General features: G+C 44.5%; 1 protein-coding gene across 7 annotated transcripts in view; it reads left to right on the top strand.

Annotated features, from left to right (window-relative positions):
• PDZD2 (PDZ domain containing 2) overlaps positions 1–18,868 on the top strand; it is a 417,701-nt gene that overhangs the window by 310,745 nt on the left and 88,088 nt on the right. For 6 of the 7 annotated variants that reach the window (XM_047767572.1, XM_047767596.1, XM_047767566.1 and 3 more), the window contains 3 exons: positions 412–554; positions 3,519–3,651; positions 9,178–9,333. In XM_047767572.1, the coding sequence (XP_047623528.1) occupies positions 412–554; positions 3,519–3,651; positions 9,178–9,333 (432 nt within the window). The remainder of the gene's footprint in view (positions 1–411; positions 555–3,518; positions 3,652–9,177; positions 9,334–18,868) is intronic. The other variant, XM_047767605.1, reaches the window with a different exon arrangement.

The following is an 18,868-nucleotide window of genomic DNA, read 5'->3' as shown; positions in this document are numbered from 1 at the left end:
TTTCAGGCAGGAGCTGCTTTCTTTCACAGGACCTTGGTCAAGGAATTTTCAAGTCACTCTTGCTCTGCCACCCAATGTCAGCACTAGTTCCAGGTAGCTAATGAAAGTTACTTAGAATGAAATGAAAAGTTCAGTGTCTCTGTTGCCCCATTTCAAGTATTCAATAACCACCTGGGCTAGTGGCTTATATTGGATGCTGCAAACCTAGGACACGTCCATCATCATAGAAGGTTTCCTTGCACAGCACTGCCAGCTCAAGCAAGACTTTGGTCCAACCCACAGAATTTTCTCACCTGTGGTCACCTGTCCACAAGTGATGAGTGTTTGGCCTGATCCACCGGCTCCACCCTCCCGTGACAGTGACGTGTGTCTGTCCAGATCCTTCACAGTGTGCTCACTTTTTCTCCCAAGGAGGAAGTTGGCCGGATATGGAAGATGGAGCTGCTTAAAGAATCGGATGGGCTGGGAATTCAGGTTAGTGGAGGCCGAGGATCAAAGCGCTCACCTCACGCTATCGTTGTCACTCAAGTGAAGGAAGGAGGTGCCGCTCACAGGTGACTAGCTCATCTCCCCCTTTCTCTGCCTCCTTGTCCTCTCCCTGCCCTGCCCCCGGGTGCTGGGACTCTTCTGTCTGGCCAGAGCACAGCCAATTCCAATTGACAAGCATGGTGCTGGAGCACAGACGGAAGTCAGGCATAAGTGGTTCTCGTTAAGCTCCCCTCTGAGCACAGGAAGCTAATTGCTGGAGACACTGCAGGCATTGCCACACCATGAAGGAGAGATTGGAGTTCTTTCTAGTCCGGTTTGAGTTTTGAGTGAGTGTCACTTATCCTGACCTTTGGGATGCTGGTGACATGGGGTTACTGTTCAAGACCGTGCCACGCAGCAGAACACGTGACTTCTTCACCCCCATAAGACTGTGGCTGACGTCTCGGGAAAGTGATGGGGTTTAAATGTGACCCCCGTTCACATGCCATGTCTGGATTTGTCAGGTCTATCACGATTTGATACACACTTAGATACATGTGTCTCTGTCATGCAGGTGGAGAGGGAGAGAAATAAATGTTAATTTTTCTCCTTGTGGCTTGAGAACAATTCACACTCCAAAACCTGGACAGTTCATCTGAGGTAGGAAGAGAGATGGTTCATAGGCAGAGCATGTACAAAGAAGTCTGTGTTGAGGTAGAAGAAGTTATCCCAACACGTAAGGGGTGCCCTTGCCATGTGGCTAATTGCTTCCCTATACATAAGGCATCTACTGTTGGCAAAGCACAGTGGGGCATATGCCCACACTGGATGCCCACTCATATACAGTAGGTGGATAAAGGTAGTGTTTCATTGATGAGGGAGGTGAATCTGCCTGGAATTAGTGTTCAGTGCAGGTACCTGATGTGAAGGAGGGGACGGCAAGCCAGAGCAATACTTGCGTGCCCAAGAGAGAAATACAGTTCATGAGGCACAGGTGAAGGCACTTGGAGGTATTTATCCTGAAGAATGCCAGGGAGAGGACAAGGGCACCAGTGGAGCATCAGTGTTCCATGCTCCTCGGTCCCCTAACTAGAGTATGATACTGATAATGAGTAAAGATGAGATTCTCTGCAGGTGTCTGTTGTCTGGGTGGGCAGGTGCGATTGAAGGGTTAAGATCTTAGGTAGTTCATATCCATCATCACACTTCCCAGATGATGGAATTCCCATCAGATAGCCGTTTTCCTTTTAGCCCCAGGTCTTAGGTTCTAGTCTGTCTTTGGAAAGTTGGAGATGAGGAAATTCCTGTGCCCAGAGATGAGCTGACGTAGAACTGTTCATGTCTCTTTTCCATGTGAGCTATTTCTAGTGGGTCTCACCATTTTCTTACACCCTTAGTCTGGATGTTTGTGTTGGGGGGGTTAATTTACATATGGGGCATTCTGGTTAATAACTGGAGCTAGGATTGAGATGGAAAATAAAAGAAGATGGGGACAGAGATGCCCTGATGATGGTGTGCATAAGTAAACCCAGGGACACTGGCCCGAGCCATCGTGTTCTTCCTTATTTCTGAATCCCTCTCCCCTAGAGGACCCACCCACACACCTTCCTGAGGTTCCAGTTTGCTTGTTCTCTGTGGTTTTCTTCTTTCCCTTCTCCCTCCATCCCAAGCAACAACTGGGGTTCTTAGCATTTCTCTGCTTTGGGGATTTGAAGGACAGGAAGCCGAGGCTCTTGGAAGTCTCTGTTGTGTCCTATTTTCTGTTAAAGCCTAGATTCTTGGAACGATTATGATGCATGCCTTAGAGGACAGAGAGAGAGAGAAAGAGAAAGAAACTGGTTAGGGGGGGGGAGGAGAGAGAGAGAGAAGTTGATTAATTCATTGAGAGAAAGCAAGTGAAAGAGTCTACAGATTGGAGAGCAACAGAGTGGGGTGAATCTGAGAGTCCTGGAGACAGGTGTGAGTTCCCCAGAAGCACCCTGGGTGCTGATATGAATCCTTCAGAGGGAGTGGTGGAACCCTGGGCTTTGGGTCTCTCAGCCTCACCAAATTTCCCATCTGATATTTAGCAGTGGAGATGAAAAGCCTCCGGCTGCATTGGGATCACAGGAGACCAGACCACTGGAGGCTCAGTTGGAACCCACAGGATGGTTGGCCCACCATGAGTGATGAGGCGGGCACAGTGCTTTAACAGTCTGCCACTCTTGACCCACTCGAGGGTGGGCAGACCTCATGACAGCTGGGCTTCCTGCCAGCCCACTGGGAAGGAAGCTCCAAGTCATTCATTTCCTTTAAAGGAAATAAAGAAACAGAACATGTTTGTACACCCGTGTCCTACCCCAGGGCTGACACCTGCAGCGGGGGTAGCTTAGGCAGTTTCTTTGTTCATTTTTCTGTGCATCCTTCTACTTATGAAACTTGGCTAGAGGGACCCAAGAAGAAGGAGCCACTGTGACACTTTACCCTCCAGGTCCTATAACTCCTGTGGATGGGGGTTATGGTCACATGTCATGTAGTGTCACAGATGCTGCAGAAGAAATCTGGGCAAGGGTGTGTCACCCTGGAGGAGAGAGGGACCATGGGTTAGAGGAGGATTCCTGGTGAGCTTAGGATACTTTTGTTCTTTTGAGGGTTCAGCCCAGAGCTTTAGCTAATGACTCAGTCACCAGGGCAGGATGGCAGGTAGAATTAAGGAAAGTGTGACTTAACTATCTGAGGACCTTGGGGTCTCAGTCCCCCATCACATCTCCACTTGGATGGGAGATGTTTCATTGACATTGATGTGGGATACAGTGGTAACTTAAGAACAAGGCAGGGACTGAGGGAGCATCCGAAATCATGAAGCTCCTCACTCCGCTAGCTTGGAATCTGGACCCGCCAGCCGCAGGGTAAAGCCCTCCCATCCCAGCTTACTCCAGTTGGCCTCACTCCTCTTTCGCTCAATTTGAACAGAGCCCTCTCCCCACCCTCCCCAGCTCCAGGAAGATGGCCCTTCTCAAGCCCAGAATGTCTTGACAAGGGATTTTTTTTTCCCATCTCCGTTTTCTCAGGGATGGCAGACTGTCCTTGGGAGATGAGCTGCTGGTAATCAATGGCCACTTACTGGTCGGGCTCTCCCACGAGGAAGCTGTGGCCATTCTTCGCTCAGCCACTGGAGTGGTTCAGCTGGTGGTGGCCAGCAAGGTAGGTAGTTTTTGTTTGTTTTATAAAGTGTTTTAAATGGTAGTGGTGACTTTGGTTTTTTGGAGCCCTTCCCATCCATCCTCCACCCGCGTTCGTACTTGCCTTCTCCTTGGACCATTCAAATGGCCATAATTCTACAGGCCATGGCTGAAGGGTGTTTAATTCTCTTGCCTTCCTTGAAGGGTCTTTATAGGTATTACCTAGGAGATGGACAAACAATCATAGGACTACAGAAAAGGGGAGGACGGGAGGGTGGAAAGAAGGACAGGGTAGGGAGAGAAGCAGCTCATCCAGGGAGAAAGCGACCAGGTCAGCTGTTCAGCAGGGACAGCAGAGACACATGAAACCATGCACCATCCAGGTCCTGAAGGAAGAAGGCTAGGGACCAGCCATGGGCAGGCTGCAGGCCTGGCAGAGTGTTGGTGCTGGAGGAAGCCTTGTGAACCCTGTTGTCTAGCTGCTCCCTTCAATTTTACAAATGACCCAGCAAGGCAGAGCTCCCATCTCTAGGAGGCCTTGATGCTACTGGCAGTGCTGGGATCCTGGTTCCTGACGCACCGCCGTGTCTATCTGTCCCTTCTATCTTGCTGCCACCTCTTCTTGGTGAGGCCTCAGGCTGGAGCGTCTTTCACTTCGATCCCTGGAGTGTGGGAAAATAGTGCTGAAGCCGAGGGGTTCCCATCTGCCTTCTCCCTGGGGTCCCCCCAGCCTTAGTACACTGGGAAGAGGCCGCAAGATGCCCCTGCTGTGTGATGAGAAGCCGGAGGACCTGGGCTGTCTTGGTTCTGCTTCAAGGTGCTGTTGCTGAGGCTGGGAAGGAGCCCCCAGGACTCAGGAGCCAGTGCAGGGGAGCCGAGGGTCTTCATTCCACTTCATTCCAGTTCCGGCTCAGGGGAGAAATGGGGTGAGGCCACATAGCCCTTAACCCTTTGCAGCAATAGGCTCTTTCCAGGATGGCTAATGCCCCACCCCCACTCCTGTTATCCCTCATGTTACTTTTGAACCTAGCATCCGCAGGTGTTGATGTCTGTTCCTTCTTAGATGGCAAGGTTGATTGCCTATTTGGGAAGTGTTTAATAAATAGATTAGAAGAATATTTTGAGCCATCTGAAAAATCTGCTTTCCTTCCTTTATGGCTTTTACCCCAAATCCTTGACCTAGACTTTCAGGCTTCCAACTAGAATACAGAGCTTTGGCAGGAAGAGCTGACGCTGAGGCCCTGGAGCAGGAATTGAGATATTCTCCATTCATAGGCCCCCTTCTCCCTTGCCAGAGGTGCCATGGGGCACCCGCGTGGCATCTTCTCACCAGGGGTGGGGAGGAGTAAAGCCAGGACATTCTCCTGGAAAATCCCACAAGGAGCAAAGGGCTGTGAGGGAAGGAGAAATAAATTCCTCATTCGGCCAGATGTGTTGGGAGTTTGAAAAGCATTATTGGGAGTTCTCGTTGTGGGTCAGTGGTAACAAACCCAACTAGTATCCATAAGGATACGGATTCAATCCCTGGCCTCGCTCAGTGGGCTGAGGATCTGGTGTTGCCATGAGCTGTGGTATAGGTCAAAGACTCGACTTGGATCTTCTCTGGCTGTGGTGTAGGCTGGCAATTGCAGCTCTAATTCGACCCCTAGCCCGAGAACTTCCATATGCCTCCAGCGTGACCCTAAAAAGTAGAAGAAGGAAAAAAGCATTATTGGTTCTTACACACACACATGTATATACACACCCAGCTCACCACAGTCCACAGCTTAAGAACACAGGGGCTTCTGCACAGGAGTTATATCACGTGCACCAAACCTTCGTTTCTATGCTGACTTCCTTCTCCTGCTAGGTTGGAAAATGAGGAAGAGTATTATCTTCTATGTCAGCTGCTACCCACAAACATGTGACATAAAGGAAACATAAAAAAGGGCCGCTCATGGGTAAAGACAATTAAGGAGCACACATAGAATTTTTGAAGAGGGATTTCGATGCCTGACCAACAATTTCACTCATAACTTGGAAAAAGAGAGACACTGACACGTATCAGGTGCCCACTGGATGCCAAGGGCTTCTTACCCACTCTCTCATCTAATTCTTAAAATAAATCCCATGAGAGAGCCATTAGTTCTTTTATATTGAAAGAATGAAATTAAAGTCTAAGGGGTTAGGGAGTTCCCTGGTGGCTCAGTGGGTTAAGGATCTGGCATTGTCACTGCTGTGGCACGGGTTCAGTCCCTGGCCTGGGAACTTATGCATGCCTCAGGTGAGGTCAAAAACAAACAAACAAACAAACAAAACCCTAAGGGATTAATTTTCCCAGAGGTCACACAAGCAGTGGGTGGCAGAAGCAGGTTTCATCCTGGGTCCATTGCACTTCAGTTTCATGCTTCTTGCCGTACACCACTGCCCCTTAGCCATGTAAGATACAAAGGACACGAGAGCCAGTGGTATTAGAAAAAGCTAGTGGTGCCCTGCCAGACAGAGGCTTTGACATTTCGGGGCATGTTCTGGGGTCTTTGGAGGGCTGAGCAGCATTCAGAGCCCAGGAATGGGCATCCATCTTAGTTCTCAATCCGTTGGCCCTTGGCCGTCTACCCTGAACTACACCCCTAATGCTGACCCAGCCTTCAGAGTTGGGTTGCCTTTCACTCTTTCCCGTTTGCTAGGGAATACACTGCTACATCAGCTGCCTGCTGCTTGTTCCTGAAACTATTCACATCCAAGGAGCTCATCCTTGGAGGAAAAAAAGAAAGTCCAGTTGTAGGTACCTCTTGGCATCTGCTCTTCTTGTAAGTTTATCTCACAAGAGCAAGTCATCTGCAGACTTCATTTCTGCCTTTATATTTGAAGAGAGGGAGAAAAGGAAAAGAGCTTTTGATGTGCTGAACATAAGGAATAATAAAAATATATATTAGCATTATTGCAGATAATTGTCACCTTGTCACAAAACTTTAAGGCATTGTTTTGGAAATCTAGCAAGTACTTTCTTCTGAAGAGGATGTGGGTTTCCACATAAATATGTTGTTGTGTATTCAGAGGAGCTTAGAAAGTTTTTGCTGAATGAATAGGTTGAAGAATATCCAGGTTCATTTTGCTATTCCTAGAAGTCCATGCACAGCAATACGGATTTCTCTCATCCTTCCCTCCGCCCCACTCTTGGTTTTTATTAACAAGAAATAGATGTTTATCATATCTACTGGAGGAAACCCCCAAAAAATATAGAGAAGAAAAGCAAGATAACATTTTTGCAATACCGCCAATAGCATTATCCGTCTGGCGTGTCCTTCCAGATGGGAACACATACATGTGTGCAAATACAGCACGTTTTCTTTTAAATGGAATCGAACACGAGGAGACAGAGTACCTGGAGGCGGTCCCACCAGGATTTAAGTGCCAGCACAGCCCTTTCAAAGCTGTGTTTCTTGAGCAAGTTACTCTACCTCTAAATCTCACTTACACAATGAGAATCAATAACTACATCATGGGATGCGAGGAAGATGAACGATAAAGGGCCCTGAACAATGTAGCCGGTCACAGTGAGCATTTGGAGAAATGTTTGTCTTTATGGTTATCACATATTATTGTATCCAGTTTATTGTTACATCCATCACCAATGTGGTTACCACGCATTCTTTTTAACCTGCTTTTTCACTAAGTAACATTCTATGAGAACTCTTTCCCCAGCAGGAAGTGCATTTCTGTGGCACCCTTTTTAATGACTGTGGAGTATTCTCTCCTGTGGCTGTTGTGAAACTTTCTCTCTCTCTGTCTTTTTTTTTTCTTTTTTCTTTTTTTTTTTTCCCATGCTCTTTTTTTGGTCAATTGTTGACCAGAATTGACATCCCAGAAGAGGACTTAACTCACTCTTTGGTTAACAACTCTTTCTCCTTTCCTCACGCAAGGTCTGAAAGTGTGGTCTTCACACATTACTGACCTAAAAAGAATGAGCTTTCAGGTACCTTGCAAGTGGAACCTGCATCAACCTAGTTAACAAACGTCACTGTTGCCACTGTTGCCGATTCACTAATATGGTGTAGCGTCCCTTATACAAGATGGGTGCTTTTTTGTTGTCCTCTTTTCTGTCATTCCCCCAAGGAATATGATAATCAAAACTTCCCACATGTTTCCTTCCTTGTAGAAGTTACTGGAATGGGAGAAAGAGAAGAAGACACATCGCTCTTTTTTTCTGGCCTCGGATCAGCCCTGCAGCCCAGGTCCCTGGCCTTATGTGCTGCATCATTTCCTGGGCGAGCTCTTGGCTCCTGTGTGTGTGTGGCTCATCCATCCTTGGGATTGTCACTGGCCTCATTGATCTCACCTGCCTCTCACCCCCCATCCTGACCTTATCTAAGATTAGGAAGGAAGGGCTGTGTTGATAAAGCCCGCTTTGGAGTCTCATCTTAATGGAGTCTGAGTCCATGTGTTTTTGCTTTAAAAGTTGTTTAAAGGGAGTTCCCTTCATGGCTCAGTGGTTAATGAATCCGACTAGTATCCATGAGGACCCGGGTTCGATCCCTGGCCTCACTCAGTGGGTTAAAGATCCACCATTGCTATGAGCTGTAGTGTAGGTTGTAGAGGCAGCTCAGATCCCCCGCTGCTGTGGCTGTGGCATAGGCCACCAGCTCCAGTTCAGATTTGACCCCTAGCCTGGGAACCTGCATATGCGGCGGGTGTGGCCCTTAAAAAAAAAAAAGGTTGTTAAAGGGCTGCTTTCATTGAAAAGACATTATCAGTCTCCACTCTGACACTATGATTCAATAAGCAGTCTAATCTCTTTCTACCCCACAGTGAGAGAGAGAAGAGGATGGATATTTGTGCTCTGAGCTAGGCTGGGGGACACCGTGCTGAGTAGAAAGATTGTTGAGTCTGGGGAACTCTCAGACACGTAGGGGGGAGAAAGACGAGTGAGTTAGACACACACAGCAAAGTGATAAACGGTAGAGGACATTAGAGATGAAGGGAGGGGCCAACGGAATGCCTCCAAAGGTGATTCAGGAAGCCTTGCAGGAGAGGGTGCTCGGCTTTGCCCAGAGGGGCCTTAGTCACAACACAAAGTGTGGTCCACGCAGAGGCTGCTGCTGGTGGAAAAGGCAGCAAGGCTGGGAGAGCCTGGCGTGTCTGGAAGTCAGTGTGTCTTGAATGGAAGGCGTGGGTTGAGGGGAGAGTGGAGGGGGATGAGTTTGGAGAGGCCGAATCGCTGTTATCAGCCTGCCCACAAAGGGGGTCTCAACCATATCCTGAAAGTAAGACTGCGGGGGGAAGGAAGCATCAGAGGATCTTATGTTCAGGAAGCTGAGGTTGCCTGGAGAAACTTTCATTTGAGAAACACAGATTCATCAAGAAAAAAAAAAAAATTGGTCTGGGTTTACGTTGGGTCCATACCCCTGACATTTCAGGCAGCCTTGCACACCTGGAAATGTGGAACATACACTCCAGGTAGTCTTTGAATGGGGAGCAAGTGACCACTGTGGTTGACTCTGCTAGGGAGAGTTGACCTTGACCTTGACGCCAGGGAGTGACTCATGGACCTTTAATTGTGTCCCCATAGGAAACCTCTGAAGAGGACCTGCTCAGGCTAACATCTAAGAGTTTGCCCGATCTCACCAGCTCGGTAGAGGACGTGTCTTCTTGGACAGACAACGAAGATCAGGAGCCCGACGGGGAGGAGGACGAAGGAACCGGCTCATCTTCCGCCCAGGGAGCAGTAAGTGTGTCTTTGCTTCCCCAGGATGCTCTGCTAGGTTGGTAGGTGCCAGGGCCAGAGATAAAAGCTTAAGGTAGACGGGATGATGGAGACCAGGTTGGGAGGGGGCCACGGTGCATCTTTTAGATTTTTTGTCATAACTGTCCAGAAAAATCTGTGAGGGTAACACTTTCCATTTAAGAAAAAAAAAATTGGGAGTTCCCATTAGGGCTCAGCAGAAATGAATCTGACTATTATCCATGAGGACCCAGGTTCCACCCCTGGCCTCGCTCAGTGGGTTAAGGATCCAGCATTGCTGTGAGCTGTGGTGTAGGTCACAGATGTGGCTTGGATCTGGTGTTGGTATGGCTGTGGTGTAGGCTGGTGGCTACATACAGCTCTGAATCGACCCCTAGCCTGCGAACCTCCATATGCTAAGGGTGCAGCCCTAAGAATGAAAATTAAAAGAAATGAAAACAGAATAAAAGAGTAACTGGATATTAAGTTCAACATATATATCAAGTTCTAGGATATCTAATCATACACACAAGGGTTTTATTGCTACTTCTTGATTTAGTGCTTGCAAATTATTCTTTGTAAATTTAAACTTAGAGATTTCTGGCTGAAGGTCAAATGGTAAAATAATACAAAACCCATTCTGGCAAAGTTGTATAGATGCGTCTTCCAATTTTAATCTAATGTAGACTTTCACATGGCTTGTAGCTCCTTACACAGCCTGTAACGCTTCATCTCTCATCGTCTGCTCCCACGTGTGGCCTGGCAGAGTCGGGAGGGCTTGTGGTTAACTGTGGTTGCTGTGCGGCTCTGTGGTCTCCTCTTTGTATCCCAGATCTGACAGATAAGTCATTTTTAGTGTAAACCTTTGTGAGCCATCCAACCTGCCATGGAGGGGGTGCCGTGCCTCCTTTCCGTCATTTGGAACCCTTGCTCCTTCCCATCAGCACTGAATGTAGGCAGCATGGGTAAGCTCTGGGAAATCAGTCTTGCCTATAATTAGGCCTTAGAAGACATATACATACACACACACGTAGATATAGATAAATCATCTATATATGTATCATTATATATATATATATATATATATATATATATATGAAATCACATTTACACAATGAGCTATTTTAGTTCAAGGAAGAAAATATTACTTTCCCCCTTCCTTTTTGATAACTGGCATTCCAGGGCCACTGAAGTGTGGTTGTACAGATTGTGGACTGCACAAATGTGCCACATCTAAGGATGCACCATTTACATCATAAGTGTGTAGTTTATGTTTATGTTTATGAGGAAAGTGTTCTGGAAGATGTCAGTAAAGAGTTTTGCTCTAACAAAATCAGTACATTAAGGACAACTTTCCAGTAAAAGAAGGAAAACATCTTACCTTTCTGTAATTTGCCCAGAGGCCTTCTACAGGCCCATTGTTGATTTCAAAGTTATTCCAGCTGCTGTTCCCTCAAAAGAGAGCTTTCTCAGAAAACTAACCTGTGAAGCTTGTAAATCAGACCCGAATGGGTGGATGTTATGATACCCTTCAGTAGGTCCTTTTTCCTTACTTTTTCTCTTAATTTTACTTTTAGCAAGGATAGAGACCATATTAATGGTCATGACCGCCACTGCCTTCATGATTGACCCTGCCTACTTCTCACACCGAGTGCACTATCCTTTCTGCAGCCCCTCATGATAACTGGACAGTTTTCCTTTTTTTTTTTTCCCTTTTTCTTCCAGCTTTATTGAGATATAGTGGTTACATAACATTGTGTAAGTTTAAGGTATACAATCTGTTGATTTTCTTTTAATTTTTTATTGTGATTGATTTACAATGTTCTATCAATTTCTGCTGTACAGCAGAGTGACCCAGTCATACATATATGTACATTCTTTTTCTCACATTATCCTCTATCATGCATGTTTCATCACAAGTGATTAAATATATAGTCCCCTGTGTTATATAGCAGGATCCCATTGCCCATCCACTCCAAATGCAACAGTTTTCATCTCCTAACCCTAGACTCCCAATCCATCCCACTAAACACACATTTTTTCTGCCACAGGACCTTTGCCAGTGCTATTCTGTCTCTCTGGAATCCTCTTTGCCTGCCTGACTCCCTTTTGTATTCTTTAGTGTTACTTCGTCAGAGAAACTTCCAGAATATATCCTATCTATATTAAATCTCTTAGTTCTCATACCAAGACCACATGGCTTTCCTGTGAACTGCTTGTCCCACTTAAATTTGTGATTATTTGATTAAGATCTGCCTCTGCCATCCAACTGTGAACTCCAAGAGATGTGGGAATGCAACAACTGGTTTGGGTTTCCGTGAATCCCTAGAATTTAGCCAGTACAAATGGCGTTGAGTTATTTTTTAAAAAAAGAAAAAAAAAACCTAAATTCAAAGACATGTTGTTACCGCCGTGGCACAGGTTCAGTCCCTGCACCAGGAATTTCCACCTGTCACGGGCATGGCCAAACTATAAATAAATAAGTAGATAAATAAATTCATATGAAAACAATAAGACAAGCATTCATTGGAAACTAATGAAAAAATGACAACAACAAACTCTAACTGGATTTATTCACTGTATATTATGGTTACTCCCCTGGCTCGTAGCTGACCATGTCATGGCAGCATCAAAGTGCTGATGGGGCAATAGCTGCATTCCGGCCCCTACAGGAATGACTGCAGAGACCTCACTGAATAAGCCTAGGACAGGCTGAGCATCTTATGTGTCTTCTTCTACTCTTATCTACCTATCCTTTAGGGCCAAGGTCTTTCTGAGCCCACCCATCCTTCCACCCTGTGACCTCCCCTGGCCCAGACAGAGCAGTCACTCTCTGCACAGAAGGACGGTGGAGTATGTGGCAGTCTGGCCAGTCTGGCCTCTCAAGTCCAGCATGACTCTGAGTTCCTACCTTTCCTAGCCAGACATGGCTCTCCAGCCCACGGGTTCTCCCCTCACTTGCCCACAGTCTGGAGAGTTCGCCCCTGCTGAACAGGATCCCAGTGCTCAGCAACTGTGCCCTGGGACCACTCAGCCAGTGTTCAGGGGAGAGCTGAGTAAGCTCAGGATTTAAAGAGAGGAATACTCTGCAGCAGAGCTGCACCTCCCCTAATAAAGGCCAAAGCCCACTATGTGGCATAATAGCCTGTGGAGAGGTTATAGTCACATGTTTTTTTTTTTTTTAATTTCATAATGCATCATCTCTTGCAAAAAGCTCCAAGGAATTAACTTGCCTAGGAATTTTTCGCACTAAATACTGCTCTAAGAAATGAGCTAGTGGAGTTCCCGTCGTGGCACAGTGGTTAACAAATCTGACTAGGAACCATGAGGTTGCGAGTTCGATCCCTGGCCTTGCTCAGTGGGTTAACAATCTGGCGTTACCGTGAGCTGTGGTGTAGGTCGCAGACATGGCTCAGATCCTGTGTCGCTGTGGCTCTGGTATAGGCTGGGGTTACAGCTCCGATTAGACCCCTAGCCTGGGAACCTCCATATGCCACGGGAGCGGCCCTAGAAAAGGCAAAAAGACAAAAAAAAAAAAGAAAGAAATGAGCTAGTGTGTATATGACACATATTGCATGTTGTATGTGTTTTTGTTTAAATTATAATTTAGAGTTTCATAAATTTATAATAATTTTTATAAATTTATTATAATTTAAATTATAAGTTAAATGAGCTGTTTAAGTTACAAAAGTAGTGTTTCCACTACATAAATGGTTTTTGACCCACTAAAGCCCACCAAAAAGAATACAAATCACCCACAATCCTATTATTCAAAGACAGCCATCTTTAATATTTTGCTATACCTTTCTACTTGTTTTTTTTCTTAAGCACATATTTTTTGTTGTTGTTCTTTTTGCCATTTCTAGGGGCCGCTCCTGAGGCATGTGGAGATTCCCAGGCTAGGGGTCTAATCGGAGCTGTAGCCGCCAGCCTATGCCAGAGCCACGTCTGCGACCTACACCATGGATCATGGCAACACCAGATCCTTAACCCACTGAGCAAGGCCAGGGATTGAACCTGCAACCTCATGGTTCCTAGTCAGATTCGTTTCTGCTGCACCACGACGGGAACTCCAGCACATATGTTTTTTTAATTGGCATCCTTGGGAACCTTGCTGTGGTCTTGATGACATAAGCATGAACATTTCCCCATGTCATTAAAGGGTCTCCTGAAACATGATTTATAATGGCTAATATTTCATAACACAGACGTGCCCATAATTTATTTTACTAATTTTCTGCCATAAGTTCCATTATATCACTCATATGTATATTTAATTTTTTAAATTGTGAAGAATTCTGCAGATTTTTCATTTTCTTGTTTATTTATTTATTTAGCTCATAGCAGTAGAATTGTTTAAAGGTTTTCTCCAGAGAGGTTCCACTAATTTACACTTCCAGCAGTGCCCAGGTCCCATTGTCACCAATAACATTAACATTATGTTTTAAAAGTTTATTAATTGATCGTACATTGCTGTATATAATTTTTGCACTTTTGTCAAAGGAATGTCAATGCATCCTGTCATAATACACATTCTTTGGGAAACTCTAAGCTGCCTTTAAGGATAAACAAATGACTCTGAGCAGTAATCCCCCACAAGTCCCCATGTTTCTGTTGCGATTCTGGATTTCTCCATCACCCCCAGCTCTCACATGCAAATCCCAAACCCGTTATCATTTTCGGTGGAGAAACCAGCCTGTCTTGACAGCTAGTTCTGCCTTCTCTGTGCCCCAGACACCAACTTGAGCTCTTTTCCCCTCCCAAAGCATCATGGAGGCAGGGACATGGCTCTTCTTACCTGACGCAACACAGAAGCACCTTTTCCTGAATGCTCATTGTCTGCCAGCCTTTCTCCTGAGCTTTGGTTTCATGCTAGAAGACCCAGACAGGAGACAGCCCCAGGGCCAGGAAATAGGCACATAACATTTTCCCAACTTCACCATCAGCCCAAGGTCTGCCCCACTGGGCCTTTTAAAGATGCTGAACTATTGAAGAAGAAGAAGAAAAAGAAAAAAAAAAAACCTTTTAAAATTCTATGTTTACAATTCAAGACTCTTCTATAATTTTTAAATACTGTTGAACCACTTCAGTGAAAGAAACTTAGTACTGTTTATTCAACTAAGTCACAAAGCCTTTTCTTTCCCAGATGATAATGATTAAACCTGCTGCCAAGTTCCACTCTGACACTGACTCCTCTTGCACCTGTAAGTCCTGGGCTCTCCAAGCACTTGGATGGAGCAAATGTAATACAAATGCTCGGGATCTGCCACGAGCACCCTTATGATTTATTTTTCATGACCACAGTAAACAGCAATGAGGTTTTCCTTGTGAAAAGCTCCAGCCATGCTTTGAGTAGAACCATATGTTGAACATCAAGTGTGAGGATTAGAGGCAGGAAAAGGAAAGGGGGAAGGGGAGAGCGAGACCCCACAGTCATTTGCATAATATTCATTCATCTCAGCGGGGTCTGGCTTCAGTGAGAGGTACCTCCCTCCACCATCCACCACCACATCCAGTATAAAAGACTCCCAATTTGGTCTCAGAAATATCTGGGTCTAACCCCACCCCCGACTTCTGACTGTGGGCCTGTCCACCTGAATGGCCGCTCTAAGTCTTTCTTCTCCAAATTGTCTTCTGCTCTGCAATGATAATTTTTAAATGACAGTCTGTTTCTGAGATGCCTATGATATGAATATTAGTGTGCTTGATGTTGTCTCTGAGGTCTCTTAAACTACCCTCGTTTCTTTTCATTCTTTTTTTGTTTGGTGGCAGTGATTTCCACTACTCTGTCTTTCAGCTCATTACTCCATTCTTCTGCCTCAGTTAGTCTATTGATTCCTTCTAGTGTATTTTTCATTTGAGTTACTGTCTTCTTCAATTCTCTTTTTTCGTTCTTTATATTTTCTGTGTTAAAAATGTCTAATTTCTCATTCTGTGCATCCATTCTCCTCCCAATTTCTTCCATCATCTTTACAATCATTACTCTGAACTCCTTCTAGAGTAGATTGCCTATCTCCACATCGCTTAGTTCTTCTGAGGTTTTATGGCATTCCTTTGTCTGAGTATATTCCTCCATCACCTCATTTTGTCTAAATTTCTATTTGTATTTTTGTATATGTAGTAGGTTAGGTATGTTTCTTGACCTTGGAGAAGTGGCCTTCTGTGGTAGCCTGTGCATTCCAGCAGTGTAGAGCAGTGTAACCTACTCGTGTCACACAAGGGCCAAGTGCCTGCTGATCCCAGGGTAATCTGGTCTCTGTTGGCAGATTCAATCTGAAGGCTGCAAGACCATAGTTTTCTTGCTTCTGGTATCTGCCCCCCAGTGGGGGAGGCTGGTCTAGAGACTTATGCAGGTTACCTAGTGGGAGATGCTGGGGCTGGTCTTTGCTTCTGGTGGGCAGGGCTGTATCTAGGGTCATGTCTAGAGGTTGCTGTGGGCTTGGAAAGTCTTTAGGCAGCCTGTCTGCTGATGGATAGGGAGGTGTCCAGACTATACTACAGAGCTACAGTAAACAAAACAGTATGGTACTGATACCAAAACAGACATGTAAATCAATGGATAGAAAGCTCAGAAATAAACCCATGCACCTATAGCCAATTAATCTATGACAAGGAGGCAAAAATATACATGGAGGACAGTCTCTTCAATAAGTGGTGATGGGAAAACTGAACAGCTACATGTAAAAGAATAAAATTAAAACATTCTCTAGCACTATATACAAAGATAAACTCAAAATGGATCAAAGACTTAAATGTAATACCAGATACTATAAAACTCCTAGAAGGAAACACGAGCAGAACACTCTTTGACATAAATCACAATAATGTTTTTTGGATCTGTCTCCTAGAGTAATGGAAATAAAAACAAAAATAAGCAAATGGGACCTAATTAAACTTAAAAGCTTTTGCACAGCAAAGGAAATCATAAACAAAATGAAAAGACAACCAGTGGACTAGGAGAAAACATTTGCAAATGATGTTACCAACAAAGGATTAATCTCCAAAATATATGGCTTGGAGTTTCTATTGTGGCACAGTGGGTTAAGAATCCAACTGCAATGGCTCAAGTTGCTACAGAGGTGCAGGTTCTATCCCTGGGTTAAAGGGTCCAGTGTTGCTGCTGCTGTAGATCAGATTCAGTCCCTGACCCAGGAACTTCCATATGCCATGGGCACAGCCATGAAATATATATTTATACAGGTTATACAGATTAATATCAAAAAAACCCCAACCCAATCAAAAATGGGTAGAAGACCTAAATAGATGTCTCTCCAAAGAAAATATGCAAATGGTCAACAGACACATGAAAAGGTGCTGGATATTGCTAATTATTAGAGAAATGCAAATCAAAACTTCAATGGGGTATCACCTCATACCAGTCAGAATGGTCATCATTAAAAAGTCTATAAGCAATAAATGCTGGAGAGGGTGGGGAGAAAAGGGAACCCTTCTACACTGTTGGTGGGAATGTAAATTCGTCTAGCCACTATGGAGAGAAGTTATGGCAGTTCTTTAAAAAACTGAAAATAGAGCTGCCATATGATCCTACAATCCCACTCCTAAACATATATGTGGAGATAACAAGTTCTAAAAGATATGCACCCCAGTGTTGATAGCATCACTGTTTACAATAGCCAAAACCTGGAAGCAACCTAAGTGTCCATCAGCAGATGAATGGGTAAAGAAGATGTGGTGTACACACACACACATACACAATGGAATACTAGCCAGAAAAAAAATACTAAAATAATGCCATTGCAGCAACATGGATGAACCTAGAGATTATCATATTAAGTGAAGTAAGTCAGACAAACACAAATATCATATGATATCACTTATATGTGGAATCTTAAAAAATGATGTAAATGAACTTATTTACAAAGCAGAAATAGACTCAGAGAAATAAAAAACTTGTGGGTACCAAAGGGGATAGCAAGGGTGGGGTGGGGGGAGAGATAAATTAGGAGTTTAGGATTAATGTATACACACTACTGTGCATAAAATAAAGGACCTATATTGTATAACATAGGGAAGTATAGGGAGTTCCTTTTTTGACTCAGTGGTTTAAGAATCTGACATAGTATCCATGAGGATGCAGGTTCAATACCTGGCCTCGCTCAGAGGGTTAAGGATCTGGTGTTGCCCCAAGTGCATGCCGCAGCATAGGTAGCAGATGCGGCTTGGATCCAGTGTTGCTGTGGCTATGGTGTAGACCAGCAGCTGCAGCTCCAATTTGACCCCTAGCCTGGGAACTTCCGTATGCCACAGGTGTGGCTGTAAAAAGAAGTGGGGGGGGGGGACAAAGGGAGCTATACTTAATATCTCATAATAACCTATAATGGAAAAGAATCTGAAAAAAATGTGTGTGTGTATGTGTGTGTGTAACTGAATCACTTTGCTATATACTTGAAGCTAATACAACATTGTAAATTAACTATACTTCAGTTTTTTAAAGGGTTAAAGAAATAATTTTTTTTCCACTGTACAGCATGGGGACCAGGTTACACGTACATGTATACATTTTTTTTTTCCTCCCATTGTTCTGTTGCGATGTAAGTATCTAGACATAGTTCTCAGTGTTACACAGCAGGATCTCATTGTAAATCCATTCCAAGAGCAATAGTTTGCATCCAATAACCCCAAGCTCCCAATCCCTCCCACTCCCTCCCTCTCCCCCCAGGCAGCCACAAGTCTATTCTCCAAGTCCATGATTTGCTTTTCTGTGGGAATGTTCATTTCTGCTATATATTAGATTCCAGTTATAAGTGATATCGTATGGTATTTGTCTTTGTCTTTCTGACTTATTTCACTCAGGATGAGAGTCTCTAGTTCCATCCATGTTGCTGCAAATGGCATTATGTCTTTCTTTTTTATGGCTGAGTAGTATTCCATTGTGTATATATACCACCTCTTCCGAATCCAATCATCTGTCGATGGACATTTGGGTTGTTTCCATGTCTTGGCTATTGTGAATAGTGCTGCAATGAACATGCGGGTGCACGTGTCTCTTTTAATTAGAGTTTTGTCCGGATAGATGCCCAAGAGTGGGATTGTGGGGTCATATGGGAGTTCTATGTATAGATTTATAAGGTATCTCCAAACTGTTCTCCATAGTGGCTGTACCAGTTTACATTCCCACCAACAGTGTAGGAGGGTTCCCTTTTCTCCACACCCCCTCCAGCACTTGTTATTTGTGGACTTATTAATGATGGCCATTCTGACTGGTGTGAGGTGATATCTCATGGTAGTTTTGATTTGCATTTCTCTTATAATCAGTGATGTTGAGCATTTTTTCATGTGTTTGTTGGCCATCTGTATATCTTCCTTGAAGAACAGTCTATTCAGGTCTTTTGCCCATTTTTCAATTGGGTGATTGGCTTTTTTGCTGTTGAGTTGTATAAGTTGTTTGTATATTTTAGAGATTAGGCCCTTTTCTGTTGTATCATTTGAATCTATTTTCTCCCATTCTATAAGTTGTCTTTTTGTTTTCTTTTTGGTTTCCTTTGCTGTGCACAAGCTTTTCAGTTTGATTAGTTCC

Source organism: Phacochoerus africanus, chromosome 1, assembly GCF_016906955.1.
Source record: "Phacochoerus africanus isolate WHEZ1 chromosome 1, ROS_Pafr_v1, whole genome shotgun sequence".
Classification (NCBI taxonomy): Eukaryota; Metazoa; Chordata; class Mammalia; order Artiodactyla; family Suidae; genus Phacochoerus; species Phacochoerus africanus.
Note: the sequence above shows the minus strand (reverse complement) of the source record. Positions and strands in the feature narration are given on the sequence as shown.